Consider the following 18,842-nt stretch of genomic DNA (forward strand, 5'->3'; position numbering starts at 1 on the left):
TGCCTCCTCTGAAGTGGGGGTGTGGCTGATGGGAGAGGCTCCGTGGGTCTGGGGGAGACCCCTGTCCTGCAGGACCAGGTGGGATGAGGTCCCTCCTCCCAGAGTGTGGGGGTGGGAGAGCCTCACCTGTGCTGTCAGGCTTGCTCGGGGGAGGGTCCAGGCGCCACGGCCGATAAGGCATTAACCGTCTGGCGGACTCGCCCTCCAGATCTGCTGACGCTTCCTTTCGGCCCAGGTGCTCAGGGTGAGGAGCCAAAGGTTCCCTATAAAGTGCTGGGGCTCTGGCCAGCGGCCACTCGCCCTCGCTCCGGGGCTGCACGCCACGAGGACCCACCCAGCGACCACGATGGTGAGGCTGGTGCTGCCCAACCCGGGGCTGGAGGCCCGGACCCCGTCCCTGGGCCAGCTGGAGCACATTGAGGAGGAGGAGAGAAGCTCCCGGCCCAAGTGGGACAACAAGGCCCAGTACATGCTCACCTGCGTGGGCTTCTGTGTGGGCCTGGGCAACGTGTGGCGCTTCCCCTACCTGTGCCAGAGCCACGGTGGAGGTAGGCGGGGTCCGTCCGGGTGCAACAGCATGGACGTCCGCATCCCAGCGCCCCGCTGGGGGCCACGGGCGGGACGCTACAGCCTTCCCCTGGGTGCGCCGCCTCCACCCGTGGACTGAGCCCCACGTTTGCACGGAGGGCAGGGCTGGGGCCGCAGTGTGACCACATCCCCCGAGTCCTGGCACACCGGCTGGTTGGCCATGGGGGCACTGCTGCCCCGGCTCCTCCACGTCCAAGTGCCTGCACAGTGGGGAGGCCCCCACAATCCAGGACCCAGGAGCCTGGCCCTGTTCCCAGAGAATGGGTCTGACCTGGGTGTGGGGGGTCCGAGAGGAGCCAGCTGCTCCTTGGGGGATGCCCCCTCCCCTCCTCTGAGCATGGAAGGTGCCAGCCTGAGAGGCAGAAAGGCCAGCCCTCCATGCGTCCACCATGCGGGCAGCGGGCCGAGTCCTCCCAGTGTGTCGTCTGTGTCCCACCCCCACCGCAGGCACCTCACTCCCTGATGGACAGAGGAGGGAGCTGGGCTGGGAGCAGGTGACCCAGAGAGAAACGCCCAGGCCAGAGGCAGGGGGCCACCAACCCCACAACAGGCCACCCTCAGCTCCATCCTGCTGCCACCAGAGGCTTCCAAGGGAGCTCCCCAGGTCGAGGCTGCCCTCTTCCCCCAGATGCAGAGGCCCCTGGTTCTGGTCTTCTCCCTTCATCCACCCTCCTGGCGTCCATGAAGTAGAGGTCACATCGTGGTCCCCTATGGCCCCCACGCCGTCCTGGGGCAGGGGAGCTGGACCCAGGGAGAAGGTCTGGAGCAGGGGCTGGTGCTTGCTGGACAGACGGGCTCTGCAGAGCTGGCCAGTTGGATGCTCTGGGAGTGCTGCTGGCTTGCTGGGCTCTTGGACATCGCACAGCAATGTGGGTCAGCGGGTGTGGCTTGGCTCTAACCTAAAGACCCTGCAAGCTCTCCTGGGCTTTGTGATATGGTTCCCCAGGAAAGCAGAAGTGGAAGTGGCCACTCCTGGGTCGCTCCTGTGACCCCCTCGAATTGCCAAGGACTTGAGTGCTGGAATGTCTGGGAGGGTGTGTCTCGTGAGCTTCTGGCCCAGCTGTCCTTCCCAGGCAGACTCCACGGCCTCTGTGCCTGGGGGGCCTTGGGGAGCCTTGGAGGTCAGGGACTGTCCCTGCATCTGGCCTCCCAGCTGCCCCAGTGAGGCTGGTGCCCCTCCCTCTGGAACTGGCCAGTCACATCCCCCGGGGGCTGGCCTGCGGGAGGGTCCCGGCGTCACCCTGCTCCGCCTCTGGCACCTGCTCAGTCAGCACATGGACTAGATGGGCCCTCGTCCCCCGTGGGTAGAAAAGGGAGAGGCTGTCTGCTCCCCCTGCACGCAGGGCCCTCAGGCGGCTCGGGATGGACCCGCTTTGGGGATGGAGACCAGATGCTTGTCCCTGAGAGGAGAGGGGTAGGCCCCGGAGCTGGGCCCCGTGTCCAGGAATATGCTGGAAGCGGCTTTAAGGCCTTCAGTGGGGTTGTCCAGGGCGATGACCAGGACCTACAGCTCCCAGAGAGCGTGGGCCCTTGACTGGGAAGAACTCGCTGTCGGAGGTGGGCTTTTGGGGCTTGGAGTCTGTGGGGGCAGCGTGGGAACAGCCTGCAGACGCTGTGGACAGCACGACCCACATCACCCCATAGACTGAGGCGGCCTGGGGCCCCTCAGGCGGCCGGCCCGTCAGCCTAGGAGTAGGGGGCGGCGTCCAGCCCCTGATGTCCTGGTGAGCTACCGCCTCCCCCTCGTCCACCCGCCCCACCCGGAGGGCCTGCCCCAAGTCCTCTGGGCCTGCTGGCGGGGCAGGGGCTCAGTGTCCTATCCTTCACGGCCAGGAGGCTGTCCCTGAGGACAAGGCGGCTGGCGACCTCTCAGGGAGACACTCCGACCCCGCAGAGCCACCATGGGGGTGGGGCCGTTGTGCAGCCTGCGGAGAAAGTGGCAGATCTGAGGGTCCTAGGGTCTTTCCAATTCTGACCGCATGTCCTGGTTTGGTGAAAACTTAATTTGTCTTCAGTTATTTCCAGGAGTTTTGGGTAATTCACAAAGTAAATGATCATCTGCTTTATTTTTAACTTTATATTACGAAAAAAAGTAATACAGAAAGTAGAGGAAACCACAGTGAAGACCAGCCCATGGCCTAGTCTCGTGGTCAGCAGCGTTTTGCAGTGTTAGCTGTGGGTATGGCCGCACAGCGTGTGCACGCGATCCTGGGCGACGGTGTCGCTGGGGACCCTGGTTCTGGGTCTCTCCCGTCAGGTCCCAGCCTGTCCGCGAGCAGCGGGTGCAGGGAGCACCGGGGGCTCCTCCCAGGGGGCCTGTGCCTTGGCCACCCGGCCGCCCTCGCCTCCGACCCATCGGCCTCAGCTGTGCTTCTGCTCTGGGTCTGCATTTGCCGTCAGGGTCTGTGGACACGGAAGGAGCATCCCGCTGCAGGCAGGCTTGTCCTCCCAGCCACAGGACGCGGGGCGATGGCACCCGGCCCAGAGCAGCCCTGCAGGTGGGCGGGAAGGGATGGGGAAGGGCCGCAGCTGTTTCAGCTCAGATTTCAGAAGAGTCTGCTGCTCCCCCCAACCCCTGGGATGGGAGGAGAACCCCGATGTCTCTCTGCCTCCTTCTCCGCGGCTCCCCCGGCCCGGGCTCCCCCCACACCCGCGTCTTAGGGTGGCTTCACAACAGGAGTCTCCTCTGTCCTCCCATCTCTGTGGTCCCACCCAACGTGGCCAGCAAGCTCCTTTCCCTCCAGCAGCCCTGGGGAGCGTTCAGAGGGTCTGCACGCACAGATCTAAGTCCAGTCAACAAACAGGCAGTGCGCACGCCGTCTGTCTGTCCTCACTCTGACCAAGAGCCCCCATCTGGAGGCCACATTCCAGTTTAGCTCTCTGGTCCCCACCCCCATCCCGCGCTCCGCAGAGTGTCTGAATTCCAGGAGGCGTGCTCACCGGTGCGCCACCAGCCTCCAAAACCCAGCTCTGTCCACACCCACGCTCATCTCAAAGGCCACCTCTCCCCAAACCCCACCTCTCCCCAAACCCCAGGGTGCACACTGGCTGCAGAAGGGGCTGAGCAGGGGCCCTAGGGGACAGGTCCGGGCAAGGAGGGCAGAGCAGGCCCTCGGACGTGCGAGGTGCAGGTCCCTCTTCTGGGGCGTGATCTCTAGACTCTGGACACACTGCCCACTACCCGCCGCCGGGCCTCCTCTCCACCCCCCAGGCCCTCTGGTCAGCTTCTGTGACAGTAGGCAGGACCTCAGGACCCTCAGATCTGCCACTTTCTCTGCAAGCTGCCGGCCCTTCCAGTGGTCACTCTGCCAGATGCAGACTGGACCCCACACCCAGATCAGACCAGGTAACCAGCCTGAAAGGACAGGACCCGAGTGGCTAGTGGAAGAGTGCCAGACCTAAGGAGGGCAGAACCCGCCACCACTGCTTTGGTCCCTCCTGAAGGATGGTTCTGCCGCAGTCCAGTGACTTCTCATGGACAGTGTGAATCTGGACTGTGGGGCTGGCAGGGGATGCAGGGAAGGCCCTGGCGAGGGTTGGGCCGCGGTCCTCACCTGTCCTTCAGGGAAACTCAGAGGGACCCCTGGCCCCTCCGTGGGCACCTGGGGTGGCGGGCAGCGTCCTGGGGGGAGGCTGGCCCTCAGAGGGGGCATCGGCCTTGGCTGCTCACTCCACGCACAAGGCCCCGGGAATGGGAACGACCCCCAAATTTCCTCCTCAACTCAGGTCACAGTGTAAACCAAAGTCCAGACCTGGGGGCACAGCCTCAGCCTCCACTTCGCTTTCCTGCTGGAAGGCCGTGGAGGTGTGCGGTCATCCTTCAACGGTAAACTAAAGTGCAGCGCCCCGAGAGACCCCCCGCCTGAGGCCGCGCCGGGGACTCCCGAGGCCCCCTCCCAGCAGCCCCTCCTCCCTGATTTCTCAGAGAGGAAGCACCCGGGTTCGCCTGCTGCTCCCGTGCCTCCCTCTGTGCCTGTGTCTGTCCGCGGGGCTGCATCCGTCTCCCAGGACCTTTGGAACCACGCTGGGCGCCTGGCCCTTACATGGCTTTCCTCCTTCGCTAAGACCTGTCGCCCTCCCTCCTCCGCCTGCCCCCTCCTCCTCCACACCTTCTCCACAAGGGAGTGGCTGGTTAAAAGGGAAGATTCATATCTCCTGGGGTTTGGTGTTGCTTGAGTTTCTTGAGAGAAAAGGAGCCAAGTTTGCCCATCCCTGGAAACAAGGTGCTGAGTGCCTGCTTCCTGGAGGGCGCTGCCAGGTGGGGGGTGACAGGCTGGCGGACCCCACAACGTGGGGACTCAGGAGGGCTCTCTGGGCCCAGCCCACTTCTGGAGGGTGCAGTGGATGTGTGCAGGGGCCCACCCACCCATCCTCTATCAGATCTGAGCCCCTGGTCCAGGAGGAGCTTGTGCGAGGGAAGGGTGCCAGGACCATGGGCAGCAGGGGAGGCTTCCTGGAGGAGGGGCTATCTGAGTGGGGTTTTCAAGGATGAGTAGGAGTTTTCTGATGGAGGTGAAGGGGCAGGGAGACGGGGTAAAATTGGCATCATGAGTGGAGGGGATAGGTGAAGGACATTTGAGAACTGTAGTCTCATTTCTTCTTGGCAGTTTTGCCCAAAAGATTTTCAAATCAAGCTTCTGAGAAAACATCAGAGAGACAAATCTTTTCTTATTTTAATTTTACCTTCACTGACCCTGGGATCGCTGCAATCCTGCCCTTAACCCTGCAGCCCCCAGACCCAGGGGGCTCCCCTCCCCGCCTCCCACAGGGGATCCAGCCGTGTACCTTCCTTTCCTGGTGTCTGTCACCACTCTCTGCTCTTTCTTGATGGCACGTTAAGTTGACCTCCCTGCTGGGTCACGCCGCACCTCTGGCTTTCTGACCCTCGGCCCCCGTGCAGCCCCAGCACCAGAAGAAGCCTGTCCCCGGAGCCCCAGGTGGAGAGAGGCTTGCGGCCAGGAGACCGGGGAAGGCCTCGGGGGCCTGGGCCCCCCAGTGTAAGGGCCTCACAGACACAGAGGAGGAGGAAGAGAGAGAAAAGGCGAGAGGTGAACCCAGGAGCCCAGGGGCGGGACAGAGACTGAGAGACAGAAAGGACTGAGGTCCCTCCTGCTCCTCCCTCGCCCACCCCCTGGTCCCCCCACTCAGCACGCGCACACACACACGTGGACACACGCACTTGTACGTGCACACATACACACGGGCACACTCACACACGTGGGCACACACGTGGGCACACCCACACACTCATGCTTACACACTTATCCACACACTTACATGTGGATGCACACTCAAAAATGCACTCCCTCAGACCCACATGCGTAGGTACACGCATGCATGTGCACACACAGGCACACATGCACACACGCAGCGCCACGCCAGTGAGGGCTCCAGCTCGGGTCTGACACCCACACTGACCCGGAGGCCGGTGCGGGGAGGAGGGGGTGCGGGAGAGGGTGGGACGGAAGTGAAGGAGCTGGGAGGCCTGGGGGAGCACAGAGAACGAGTGTGTTGGGAAAAGGAGGATGGGGCTGCACAAATGCGCCAGGTGTTGGGGTGTCCCAGCCGGGGGTGTCCCGGATGACCCCCTCACTCGGCAGGCCCACAGCCAGACTCCAGGAGGCACTGGGAGGTGGCCCCGGAGCAGCATCCCAGGTCGGGGATCATGGCTCCCGGTGTCCAGGGCCCCCGGCCTCGAGGCCCTGCCTACACTGTGAGTCCTGCTGCGACAGTGTTTCCAGCTCTTATCGCCTGTTCTCTGCTGCCGAGCTTCATCCTGACCGCGCCAGTGACCTTTGGTAACCGTGATTGTGCTATCTCTGCGGGATTGCTGTGCGCAGTCCCCTGCCCTGTGCACCTGGAGAGACTCCCAGTTTTCCCCAGAGCCCGGGTCGGGCTGGAAGGGGCAGCTTGGAGGCCCGACCGGGCTCAGGACACAGCCAGTGGGGAGCTGAGGACGAAGCAGCAGGCAGGGGCGTGGAAGGGAGGAGACGCCACCGCTGGGTGGGACCGTGCGCACCATGAAGGCAGGCGTCCCAGGTCCCCGCCCTTCACGGACGCTCAGAGACATCCACAGAGCTCCTGGCCAGTATGGCCGGGCCCTGGAGCCTGCGTCCAGCTCCTCCGTGTCCCCAGAGCAGGGCCCATCCTCGGGCTGAGATCCCCCTCTGCATGATGTCCGGTTGCCTCTGAACCGGGGCTCCTCAGGGCCCCTCCTGTCCGCCCCTCCCAGATTTTGATTGATGGAGCCTCAAGGGTCCACACCTCCTGGAGGGGCTCACCCTGGCCACGGCCCCACCCCAGGCTCCGCCCCCACCCCAGTCTCCGCCCCCACGCAGACACCATGCCCAACTCTCCTGGGGCTGCAGGGCGGGCACCGTCCTGCGGGGACGGCAGACCAACTGGACACACTTGGGAGGTGACACAAGATGCCCCCCCCAAACATGCCAATGGCCTTCTCGGGTTTGTTGACGCAGTATCCTTTGTATTTGGGACAAAGTTTGTCCCCAGAGGTGGCCTTCAGCTGTCCCTGACCACGCTGTCGCCCCCACTGCAGGGGCGTTTATGATCCCGTTCCTCATCCTGCTGGTCTTGGAGGGGATCCCCCTGCTCTACCTGGAGTTCGCCATCGGGCAGAGGCTGCGGAAGGGCAGCGTGGGCGTCTGGAGCGCCATCCACCCAGCCCTGAAGGGTGTAGGTGCGTGTCCCCCCGGGCTTGGGTGACCCCAGCCTGGGGCCCCCTTCCCTTTACATTTCCAGGGAAGGGACGGTCCTGGGGCTTGACGGCCCCAAACTTGAGGCCTTTGCAAACCCTTCCTTAGAAAGTCGCTGGGGCGTGGTCTGCAGGGTCCTGGCCACCAGGGACCAGCAGAGATCGTCCCAAGTTCCTGGCACCCAGGGCCTGGGATGGGTAGACACGTGGGGAGAGCAGAGCCCCACACTCCCTACCCAGAGTAGGGCCCAGAAGGGATGCTGACCTCTGGGGCGGCCCCCTGCTGTCTGGGACTCCTCTGTTCACTCACACACAGTGTGTGAGGAGGTGACCCCAGCACTGCCCCCACCCCAGCACTGCCCCCCACCCCAGCAGTGACCCCACCCCAGCACTGCCCCCCACCCCAGCAGTGACCCCACCCCAGCAGTGACCCCACCCCAGCACTGCCCCCCACCCCAGCACTGCCCCCACCCCAGCACTGCCCCCCACCCCAGCAGTGACCCCACCCAGCACTGCCCCCCCCAGCCCCAGCATCCCACCCCAGCAGTGACCCCACCCCAGCACTGCCCCCACCCCAGCAGTGACCCCACCCCAGCACTGCCCCCACCCCAGCACTGCCCCCCACCCCAGCAGTGACCCCACCCCAGCACTGCCCCCCACCCCAGCAGTGACCCCACCCAGCAGTGACCCCACCCCAGCACTGCCCCCCACCCCAGCAGTGACCCCACCCCAGCACTGCCCCCACCCCAGCAGTGACCCCACCCCAGCAGTGACCCCACCCCAGCACTGCCCCCACCCCAGCAGTGACCCCACCCCAGCACTGCCCCCACCCCAGCACTGCCCCCCACCCCAGCAGTGACCCCACCCCAGCAGTGACCCCACCCCAGCACTGCCCCCCCACCCCAGCAGTGACCCCACCCCAGCAGTGCCCCCACCCCAGCACTGCCCCCCACCGTCGCCGCTCCCGGTGACGCCCCACCCCCGCAGGCATCGCGTCCATGTTCGTGTCCTTCATGGTCAGCCTCTACTACAACACCATCATCGCCTGGGTCATGTGGTACTTCTTCAACTCCTTCCAGGACCCCCTGCCTTGGAGCCAGTGCCCGCTCAACGCCAACCAGACGGGTGAGCCCTTCTCACATGAGACTTGCACACTTGCACACGCACCCATCCCACTCGGGCATGTGCGTGGTGAGCGCGCCGGGCCTGCACTCCTGCCTCCTCCCTCCTGCTCCCACCCCCCACGCCCCCCCTGCCCCGAGCTGGCGTGGCCCCACGCCTACACACGGGGGCCCACATGAGCAGGCATCCCTGGTGAAGGCCCCCGTGGGTCGCGCTCCCCGTGGCTCACGCTGACCGTGCATGCCCATCCCAGGCTACGTGGAGGAGTGTGCCCGCAGCTCCCCCGTGGACTACTTCTGGTACCGGGAGACCCTCAACATCTCCACGTCCATCAACTCCTCGGGCTCCGTGCAGTGGTGGATCCTGCTCTCGCTGACCTGTGCCTGGAGCGTGCTCTACGTGTGCGTCATCCGGGGCATCGAGACCACGGGCAAGGTGCGGGAGGGCGGGCGGGCGCTCGCGGGGGCGCGGCTCCCGAGCCGCTGCTGTCCGGCTCCGAGGGTCACGGCCGGCTCGGCTGGTTGCCCTGGCCGGCGCCCGAGGTTCAGTGCTGGTCCAGACGGCTCTCAGACACACGCTTAAGAAGCTGATCACGGGTGTGCTCATCTGATCAGCAGGAGCCAGACAGCGACCATAGTGGGAAGCAGAGAGGGAGGCTGGGGCCTGAGCACTCGGAGGAGGGCAGGGCGGGTCCTGTGTGGCCTGGCCCGGCCCCTCAGCCCACACCTGCCCTCCCCAGGCCGTGTACATCACCTCGACGCTGCCCTACATCGTCCTGACCATCTTCCTCATCCGGGGCCTGACGCTCAAGGGCGCCACCAGCGGCATCGTCTTCCTCTTCACGCCCAACGTGAGCCTCCCACTGCCTGCCTGCTCCACCCCACAGCCCTGGCCTGTCCAGGGTCCCAGGGCGCGAGTGTGCTGGGTGGAGGGTCCTCGGCTACCGCTTCGGGGCCCCTTGCCCTCTGACCTCCACCCAGCCAGGCACCCTGCCTCCGGCTCGCGGCGCTCCGGTGGGCCGGTCCTCGTGGCGTGCGCTGAGGGTGTCCGTTGGCCGCAGGTCACGGAGCTGGCCAACCCGGTCACCTGGCTGGACGCGGGCGCGCAGGTCTTCTACTCCTTCTCGCTGGCCTTCGGGGGCCTCATCTCCTTCTCCAGCTACAACTCCGTCCAGTGAGTGCGCGGGGCCGCCGGGCCCCACCAGGCACTTCGGTCCCCCACCGGACCCAGTGGGGATCGGCCGTGAGAGTGGAAGGAAGGGGACAGTGCGTGGGTCCCGGGAACACATGCGCCCGGAGGCGCTGCTGCGAATCCTCTGGATGGGGGGTGTGGGGCTGGAAAGAGGCTTGCGCACTGTCAGGGGGCGTGTTCATAAGCTGGCGCTGAGAGAGAGGCCTGCTGACCGTCTGGCCGCCCCTCTGTGCCTCAGCCCTGGGGACAGCGAGCCCAGGCGCTCTCCCCTCCCCTGCTTGCCCCTCGGCACCCAGGACCCTAGATGCGGGCCCCCTGCAGTCCACCGCGGCTGACACCCACACTGACGGGCTGCAGCCCCCAGGGCCTCCAGAGGAGCACAACAGTGCCAGTTCCTCTCACAGACTCAGAGTCCCTGCTGCGTCCCCCCACCAAAAGTGCCCTGCGTCCTGGGCCCTGCGTCTGGCAGAGGCAAACCCGCAGGCCGAGGCCTGCCAGGCTGCAGGTGGTAAGACACAGGAAAGGAGGCACAGACAGGACGGGGGTTCCGGCGGGGGGGGCCGGGCCGGCTGTGGGTCGGGGGCTGGGGCTCCAGCGCCACATGAGCAGAGACTCAGACAAGGAAGGGTGAGTGCGGCTGCCCGGCCGCGAGGAGGGTGGGGGTGGGGGCCGCGGGCGCCGTGCGGTCCAGCAGACTTAAGGGTACGCGGTGACAGCCCCTCTACTTGGATGCTTCCATGCCGCACAAGCCACCCCCTCCAGGTGCATGGTCCCGTAGGCTTAGTGTGTTCAGAACTGCGCGATGATCTCCACCTTTGAAAGAAGCCCGTGGCCTGCCTCCGCCGCCCCAGCAGCACTCGAAGGCTTCCCCTGGGTGGGTCGGTCTCTGGGCTTTTCACAGTCTGTCCCCTCCGGGTCGGTCCTCTGGCTCCTCCCAGGAGCGTGAGGTCCTCGAGGCTCGTCCGTGCTGCCCCGTGTCGCTTTCCTCCCTTTCGCAGCCGAGTCGTACCTGCGTGTGGACGGGCCACTCCGGGCTAGTTTACGGTCGCCCTGCCGCTGGACCTCTGGGCTGTGCCCACCCCCGCTGCTGTGAACGAGTGTACGCGAGCTCACGCGGGCCTGCTTTCTCCCCGCGGGTGCCCCCAGGGGTGGGGCTGCTGGGCGGTGTGGCAGCCCTGGGTCTCATGCGAGAGGAGCTGTTCTCCACGCGGCCGCCACGGGTCACAGTCCTCCGGCCTCGCGAGAGGCCCCGATCCCCCACACCTGTTATCCTTTGATGTCCTGGTTCTGGCTGTCGTGGTGGGTGTGGGGTGGTGTCTCTGGGGTTTGATTTGCGTTTCCCTGAGGGTGAAGGGACTGGCTTTTGACGGAAGCATCTGGAAGGAAGGTGTCCAAGTGAGGAAGGTAGGGGCTCAGGGACTGTGCCGAGCTGAGGACGGCTTCAGGTGTCCAGGTGGAGGGGGGAGGCCCCAGCAGGGGGGCCTGGGCGGGCAGGAGGGGCGCTGGCGGGGCAGGAAGGAGGGCGGAGGGTGGAGGCGGGGAGGCCAGGAGGAGGTGGGGGCCCTGGCCCCAGCTGTCTCTTCGAGGCCTTTGTGGCTGGAGAGCGGCAAGGTCAAGGCCTGGGCCGTCCTTTCCACGTGGGTTTGACGACTCACTGGCCTGAGTCCAGAGCAGATGCTGGCTGAGCAGGGACTTGCACACGATCTGGGGTCCCCTGGGATTCCAGGGGGACTGTGGGGCCACCAGGTCACGGCAGGGCTTGGGGACGGCCTCCGTCACCTTGCACTCGGCCAGCTGTGGAAGAACAGGTGGGCTGTGCACCCTCCACCACAGCCGGCCTGAGACAGGGCTCTGACCGTCCTGCCCGTGCTGTCACGGGCTGGGTGGGTGGACGTGGAGCCCTGGGCCTGTGGTGACCAGACACTGCCCTCGTCCGCAGCAACAACTGCGAGATGGACTCACTGATCGTGTCCGTGATCAACGGCTTCACATCTGTGTACGCGGCCACCGTGGTCTACTCCATCATCGGCTTCCGCGCCACCGAGCGCTTCGATGACTGCTTCAGCACGTGAGTGGCCCGTCCATGCTCCAGTGGCCGTGTGCCTCGCCTCCGAGGAGGCTGCCGGGCCTGCCCCCGCCCAGGCCGGCATCAGCCTGGCTGTCTTTCCAGGAACATCCTGACCCTCATCAATGGCTTCGATCTGCCGGAGGGCAACGTGACACAGGAGAACTTCGCAGAGATGCAGCAGTGGTGCAACGCCTCCGACCCCGCCGCCTACGCGGAGCTCAAGTTCCACACCTGCGACATGAAGTCCTTCCTCTCCGAGGTGGGCCCTGGGCCGCAGGGCAAGGCGGCAGCCAGCCCTGGGCAGACCACAGTTCCCAGGGGCCCGACCCCCACCATGTGCCCGCCCCGATCCTCCTGCCCCGTGGGTGCTGGGAGCCCCAGGCATGAGCCCCAGTTCAAGGGCCTCCATGGGCCTGACTCCCCAGCATCATGTCAAACACACAGAAACACCGCATGGTCCATTTTTACTATAATTCCTGCCACAAGAAAGTCAGAGTTATTATAACTGCACTTTTGAAGTCACTTGGCAGCTGGTGGCACATTTTATTTTGGACTGGCTGACAGTCTTGGCCGTCACGGTGCCGGGAGACCCTTGTCTGATGCACTGATGCCCAGCGATTACTGACGTTTCATGCTGGGAGGCTCATGGGCCAACAGTTACTAATTTAATTTTTGCAGTTTTCTTGATTGGAGATGCCCAATATTTCAGGGCATGTTGAGCATTTTGAGGACCTGGCTCTGTTTCTCCAGTTGTAGCACGATCTGGATCTGCCCAGCAGCAGGATGCACAGAGCAGAGGGTCACTCTGCCTGGCTCTGCAGGCAAGCGCAGGGCGAGAGAGAGGGCGTTGACATGGTGATGGAGATTCTGTATTTCCTTTCTTTTTAAAAAACAACCTTATTGAGGTCTGAGTCCATGCACTGAGGCTTGACTGTTCTCTGCAGTTTGCTGGGTTCTGGTAAGTTTCTGCAGTCATGCCCGCCAGGAAGCTTTCCCTTAGCGGCGAGCCTGCCCTGCCCTCAGCCCCAGGCACAGCTGAGTGGCCTCTGTCTCTGGGGATTTGCTTTTCCTTCGTGGGCTGGGCCGGCTGCCCTCAGTCACTGTCAGACGTACCCTGTGCCGGGTGGATCAGAGCTTCACTCTTCCCTGTGGCCACGCGCTCTACCTTGGTGTGGTTGCCGGACTTCTCTCAAGCTGCCCCAGGCTCTCCTCTCCGCAGAGCTGAGCCCTTATGTGGAAGGGTCAGCTCACTGTCCTGGGAACTCACATATACGCTGCTAAGTTGCCTTGGGGTCCCTGGCTCCTGATGGAATCCCGGGGCCTCCCGCGTGGGCCCTGGACTCCCTGGAGGAGCCACTGGCTCCTAACTCAGTCCCTCCCAGCACAGGCACCTCTGCGGAATTTCCACTCCCAGGAACCCACCCTGAGATGGGAGAGCTGTTGCCTGAGGTCCCCTGACCCACATAGGGCTGGATGCGGGGGCTTAGGGTCAGCCCAGGGCCCTGTGTGGAGTATGGACGCACTCGCGGGCCCGTCTGTGCACACTGCCTGCCCCACAGGCTGCTCTGACTGTCAACCGGTGCATGTCCTGGGTGTCCATTTAGGGGACCCGCTCAGGCCCCGTTGAAGTCACTCGGTGCTTGGGACCAGCCATGGGCAGAGCCCCGTCTGAGCAGACGGTGGTATGTGCGTGTGTCTGTCCGGGCAGCATGCGCCCTGACCATTGCTGGACAACATGTACAACTGCCCCGCTCTGAAACTACCTCAGCTCTGAAAATACACTTGGGACTAAAAGGCAAAATCTGGTCATTTCACAAAATGGCTCAAATCAGCCCGATACTTGTGCGGTACTGGCTCAGCAGGTGGAGAGCTGTCTGGTGACGGGGCGGGGGTACCATTAAGGGCGGCCGGGGGGGCGGCCGTGGCTGACCTGTCTGCCCCGGCAGGGCGTGGAGGGCACCGGCCTGGCCTTCATTGTCTTCACCGAGGCCATCACCAAGATGCCGCTGTCCCCGCTCTGGGCCGTCCTCTTCTTCGTCATGCTCTTCTGCCTGGGGCTGTCGTCCATGTTCGGGAACATGGAGGGTGTGCTCATACCCCTGCAGGACCTCAATGTCCTCCCCAAAAAGTGGCCCAAGGAACTGCTCACAGGTAGGGGCTGGGGCCGTGCAGGCGGAGCTGTGAGGACAGGCCTTGGGGGACATGACTGCGGTGCCGCTGCTGGAGGAGGGGAGCAGCCGGCCCCGAGCCAACATGGAGCCGGTGTCCTCCCTGCGTCTGCCCCGCAGGCCTCATCTGCCTGGGGACCTATCTCATCGCCTTCATCTTCACGCTGAACTCCGGCCAGTACTGGCTGTCCCTGCTGGACAGCTACGCCGGCTCCATCCCCCTGCTCATCATCGCCTTCTTCGAGATGTTCTCCGTCGTCTACGTGTACGGCGTGGACAGGTAGGAGGGAAGGCGTTGGGCTGTCTCCGAGGGGAGCATTCAGGATGGGGAGGCAGGCCAGCCATGACACGGGCCCCAGCGTGCATTTCCCCTCTGGGACGTTATGGTTTGGGTGTGGGACTGGCCCTGGGGGGCGGGAGGGAGCGCAGATGGATCCCGCTTGGATGCCCGTTCGGGGCGATGCAAACAGTATGCCATCCAGCTTCCAGATGCCCCGGGACCTAAGACACAGAGGAGCAGAGGAGCTGTGGAGTCTGGGGGCTGAGTTGGGGAGAGGCGAGGCTGGAGGACAGGGTGGGCATTTGCTGTGGGTAAAGGCTTCCCCGGGGACCCTGCCCACCCGAGGTGGGGAACTGGGTGTTCCACTCCGACACCCCAGGGCTCGGGGAGGGCCCCTCAGCCAGACAGTGGCTCAAGCAGAGGAAGGCAGACAAATGTGGCCTGGTCAGCCACCCCCTTGGCCAAACTTTCAGGATGTTATCGGCCATCACGGACGGGTGGGAGCCCAGGAAGCAGCACCCGTGTTTTATAGGAGCTGGACTCACCACAGCTCCAGAAATGATCCGCCAGAACCTGTTAGCATTAATTGCACGGGGCCTGCCAGGCTGGGGCCCCTACGCTGTCCCCTGAGAGCACATGTGTGGAAGGACACTCGTGTGGGACGCTCTCAGCAACGCAGCTTGAGCCAGCCCGGGTGCTGTGGGGAGGCGGGGGCACACGGCAGGCCTGCTCTGCGGAGCATCAGCGGACGCCGGGGAAGGTGCTTAGACTGAAACGTGCAGACGTTGCCGTGCCTGTGATGCTGGTCGTGGTGCAGGCGGGAAACCACCCACCTGCGAACGGCCTGAGGACACCGGCCCCGTCTAGCCGCGGGTCGCTGCTCAGGGAGGACCGCCCCAGGCAGGAGAGCTTGGTGGGCCCCGGCACAGGGCCTGGGCGTCTGGCCATCCCCAGCGCGTCCTCCGGGTTCTCCGGGCCCCGGACAGCTCACGTCCTGCTGGCTCCGTTCCGACTCCCGCAGACGGCAGACTTACTTGTGCAGCAGGGAGCTGGGCATAGGCGGGCGGAGGGGGTGCGGCTGCCCACGCTCAGGGCCGCCATCCTGCCCAGGAGGCTGACGCTGGAGCTTGGGCGGCCTCTCTTCTCCGTCCCCTGAAGTTTTGACCCTACTGGCATAAGTGCCTGCAGGGGCCTGAGGAGGACGAGGCCTCTGACCTGAGTCCACAAGTCCAGCTGGGCAGTGGCACTGCAGGGCGGCGGGGGGTCCTGGAGGCTCCGAACCGGCTCCTTCTGCGCTGATGGGCGTCTGCCCAGGGGAGACGCGTCTTTGCCCAGAAGGGTGTCATGGAGGACAGGTCAGGGTACGGCATCACAGGATGGTGACCGTTTGTCCGGGCGTGGAGGGGCTGCCGGCCCTCTGCCCTCTTGGGATTAAAGACTCGTCCACGTCCCCTGGTGACGGCTCCCTTCGGCCTCCGTTCCAGGTTCAACAGGGACATCGAGTTCATGATTGGCCACAAGCCCAACATCTTCTGGCAAGTCATGTGGAGAGTGGTCAGCCCCCTGCTCATGCTGGTCATCTTTCTGTTCTTCCTCGTGATCGAGGTCAACGAGGATCTGATATACAGCGTCTGGGACCCTGCCTATGTGAGTCCGGGGCCTCCGGGTGGCGGCAGGGCCTGGGTCTACCTCCCCTCCCCCTGAGGCCAGGAGGGTCACGGGGGCCTTCGCTCACCCCGTGGTGGCTCTCTCTCCAGGAGGAGTTTCCGAAGTCCAAGAAGGTCAAGTACCCGCCCTGGGTGTACGCGGTGGTGGTCCTCGTGGCCGGGGTGCCCTGTCTCATCATCCCCGGCTTCGCAGTCTACAAGCTCATCAGGAACCGCTGCCGGAGGCGGGGGGACCACCAGGGACTGGTCAGCGCACCGTCCTCAGCCTCTGTGAACGGGGACCTGAGGTCCTGAGCAGCCCAGCCCACGGCCTGCAGGCGCTGGGGTCGGAGGAGGGGCTGGGGCACACGCATGTGTGCCGTGTGTGAGCAAGTGTGTGCACATTGCGAGCATGTGACATGGGCACAAGCATGTGCCTAGAGTTGTGCATGTGTGTGTACAGTACAAGTGTACAAGTGTGGTGTGTATGCAGTGTGTGGGTGTGTGGGCCTGTGTATGTATGTGTGCAGTGTGGGTGTACGTAAGTGTGTGTGCATTAAAGGGGACAGGAGCGATCCTCCTGGTAGGGGTGCACACACATGTGAGTGTGTAGGCACATGTATGTGTGTGTGTGCATGTGTGTGAGCACAGATATACGTGCGCTGATGCATGAGTGTATCCGCATGTGAGTGTGTGCTGGTGTGCTGTGCACACGTGTATACGTGTGTATGTGCATGTGTGCAAAGCTGTGTGTGCTTGCAGACTCTGTGCGGTCCTGCCCTGCACCACACACGCTCAGAGGGAGAGCAGAGCGACACTGGTGGGGGAGTCGGCCCCTTTGGGACGAGTCTCTGGCCCCCGCCTCTTCCCCTTGCTGTCACCTCCCGACCCAAGGCCCCCATGGTATGGTCGGGGCTTCTCCCCCGGGTCCAGGAGCATCTTTCGCGAGCCCCATCTGGAAGAGGCTGATGAACTTGAGAGAAGCTGGTGGAATCCTGCTGGCCTGCCTGTCCGCCGGCCAGTGAAGAGGTCCCGTGTCCGGGCCGCATTCTGGCGTGCTGAATTGTGACCCACTTAATCAAAGTTTCTGGCTGCCACGGATAGATGAACAGTTAAATAAAACTCAACTCGGGTAATTTAAGGCAGAAACCCCCCTTTGCATTTTTTAAGAGAATATTAACTGTGTGAATATTTAGCCAGTTGTTGGAAAGGGCAGGTTACAGGTTAACTCGGCCCTGGCCACCGAGGTTGCGGACAGCTCGTGTGTCCCAGCAGTCAGGGACTGTGAGGGCCCGGAGACCACTCGTCTGGTGCCTCGCTGGCTCCTCCCATCAAGGGAGGGATGTGACATCCAATCTCAGCCCAGGCTGCATGGGGCAGGGGTGTCTGTTCCACAGTGGTCCCCTCCACTGTCCATGAAAAGTCTGGAAGTTTAAGTTAAACTGGACCTTGTGAGAGTTCTCAGGGAGGGGACCCATGTGGAGGGTGGGTCCAGCGCCATGTTCCTGCACTCGGAGACTTCCCAGTGTCCCGCGGGGTCCCACCTCCTCTGCTCCCCAGGGCGTCCTGGCCCTCCCTTGGGGAAACTCTGGTCGGGACCCCTGCATACACCCCCCCAGCTGGGCGCGTGGCGGGGAGTCACGCTCGTGGGCGCCTGGGTGGGGCTGGCAGTCCCCTCACTCGGTGTTTGGCAGACTGTGAGAAATGTGGGTTTTGTGGGTGCTGGTGTCTAAATAACTCACTCCTTTTCATATTCTTAGCCTAAACGTTGTCTAAGTGCAGAGGACAGCTGACGGCCGTGCCCAGTCCTGAAGGGCCGGTGCAGGACTGTGGCTTTGCTGCATCCCCAGGTGTGCCCCCCACCATGCCCGAGGTCCCATGATGTGCGGGGGGGGGGTTGGGCCTGGGCCTCAGGAGGTAGGGGCTGCTGGTGAGGTCCCTGGGTGGGGTGGCAGGGGACGAGAGCAGGAAAGGACAGAGAGAAAGGCCTGTGCAGGTGACCTGGGGCCGCTCTCCCCTCCCCCAGCACCGCCTCCCCTCCTGTTCCCTCTTCTCCGATCCTCCCTTTTCTTACTTCCCTCTCACCCAAAAAGGAATCTTTTAAAACGTGTCCCCTGGGGCTGTGCTCCAGGACCCGCACGTCTGGAACTGTGCAGCCTGGCTGTGAGATGCAGCGTCCGGGTGTGATACTGTGGATGCAGGGCCAGGCCGTCCTCATGGAAGCGTCTGCTGGGTGGGGGGCCTGCGTGTCCAGGGAGCCCCAGGGGGAGGCCAGCTCATCACCCCTCCAGCCAAAAGGAGGTGCTCCTAGCAGAGCTGGGGGGACTCGTGTGTCCCTCAGTCCGGCTGAGACCTCCACCGTGTGCTGTCACCACCCCCCACAGGGGGCCCTCAGGGGTACAAGCGCCCTCCCCTCTGCCCGCCCCCTCCGAGGCTCCCGGTGGGCTCACGCCCGGCGTGGGTTCCTGGGCCCTGGGCTGCCGTTGGACGCAGAGGTGAGGGCTGCGTCTCCTGGAACTGGCCTGGGCGTCCCCAGAAGAGGACTACCTGGAACCAGATGGGAAGTTCACATTCAGACAGTCTGAGAAGGTTGGAAAGCTCTTAGGGAAATAAATGTGGCTTAAAAATGAACGTGGCACCGACCTGGCAGACACCCCCGGGCATTCACCCACCACCCACACCCTCCACACACAGACGGCCAGCCCCGCTCACTCCCCGCGGCCCCTCCTTGTCCCTGAGTGGCGGGCATGGCGCACCGCTGGGGGCTACAAGGGGCGGCTGATTCCCACCCCGACCCACACACCTCCGGAGACTGCGGCCGACCCCCGGGTCACATGTGTGAGTCTGCTTATAAAATGATCTGGAGATGACAAATCGCAGCTTCAGAGAGCAGAGGGAGGCCGCCAGAGCTGTGGCCGTACCGGGACGGAGGGACCCCCGGTGATGGACGAGACCTCAACTGACGCGTCGGCTGTGATGTTGCCGGGGTGTCTGCAGGGCGTCGCTGCCGGGGCGGGCGCTTGGGCACTTGGAACCATTTCTACAGCCACGTGTTATCTCCCTGTCA

The 18,842-nt window shown here is 64.1% G+C and overlaps 1 protein-coding gene across 4 annotated transcripts; it reads left to right on the plus strand.

The window, feature by feature from the left end:
- The first annotated feature begins 241 nt into the window (after positions 1–241).
- SLC6A19 (solute carrier family 6 member 19) lies at positions 242–18,406 on the plus strand. Of its 4 annotated transcripts, none has more exons than XM_032469429.1 (15): positions 242–548; positions 3,869–3,934; positions 7,145–7,285; positions 8,288–8,425; positions 8,676–8,857; positions 9,162–9,272; positions 9,483–9,595; positions 11,553–11,681; positions 11,784–11,940; positions 13,628–13,832; positions 13,970–14,129; positions 15,614–15,776; positions 15,887–16,907; positions 17,536–17,625; positions 17,869–18,406. In XM_032469429.1, the coding sequence occupies exons 1-13, from the start codon at positions 347–349 to the stop codon at positions 16,088–16,090; spliced, it is 1,971 nt and encodes a 656-aa protein (XP_032325320.1). In that variant the 5' UTR covers positions 242–346; the 3' UTR covers positions 16,091–16,907; positions 17,536–17,625; positions 17,869–18,406. The 4 variants fall into 4 exon arrangements, with proteins under 4 accessions (XP_032325320.1, XP_032325327.1, XP_032325313.1 ...); XM_032469436.1 differs by having other exon boundaries at positions 17,907–18,406; XM_032469422.1 differs by having other exon boundaries at positions 17,536–18,406.
- The last annotated feature ends 436 nt before the right edge of the window (positions 18,407–18,842 follow it).

Source organism: Camelus ferus, chromosome 3 (assembly GCF_009834535.1).
Source record: "Camelus ferus isolate YT-003-E chromosome 3, BCGSAC_Cfer_1.0, whole genome shotgun sequence".
Classification (NCBI taxonomy): domain Eukaryota; kingdom Metazoa; phylum Chordata; class Mammalia; order Artiodactyla; family Camelidae; genus Camelus; species Camelus ferus.

Excerpts from the sequence above, each read along its gene's own strand:
- SLC6A19 (XM_032469422.1), top strand. The coding sequence starts at position 347 with ATGGTGAGGCTGGTGCTGCCCAACCCGGGGCTGGAGGCCCGGACCCCG. Across the intron at positions 11,682-11,783 it reads TTCGATGACTGCTTCAGCAC|GAACATCCTGACCCTCATCA; the intron begins GTGAGTGGCCCG and ends CTGTCTTTCCAG. Across the intron at positions 15,777-15,886 it reads GCGTCTGGGACCCTGCCTAT|GAGGAGTTTCCGAAGTCCAA; the intron begins GTGAGTCCGGGG and ends CTCTCTCTCCAG.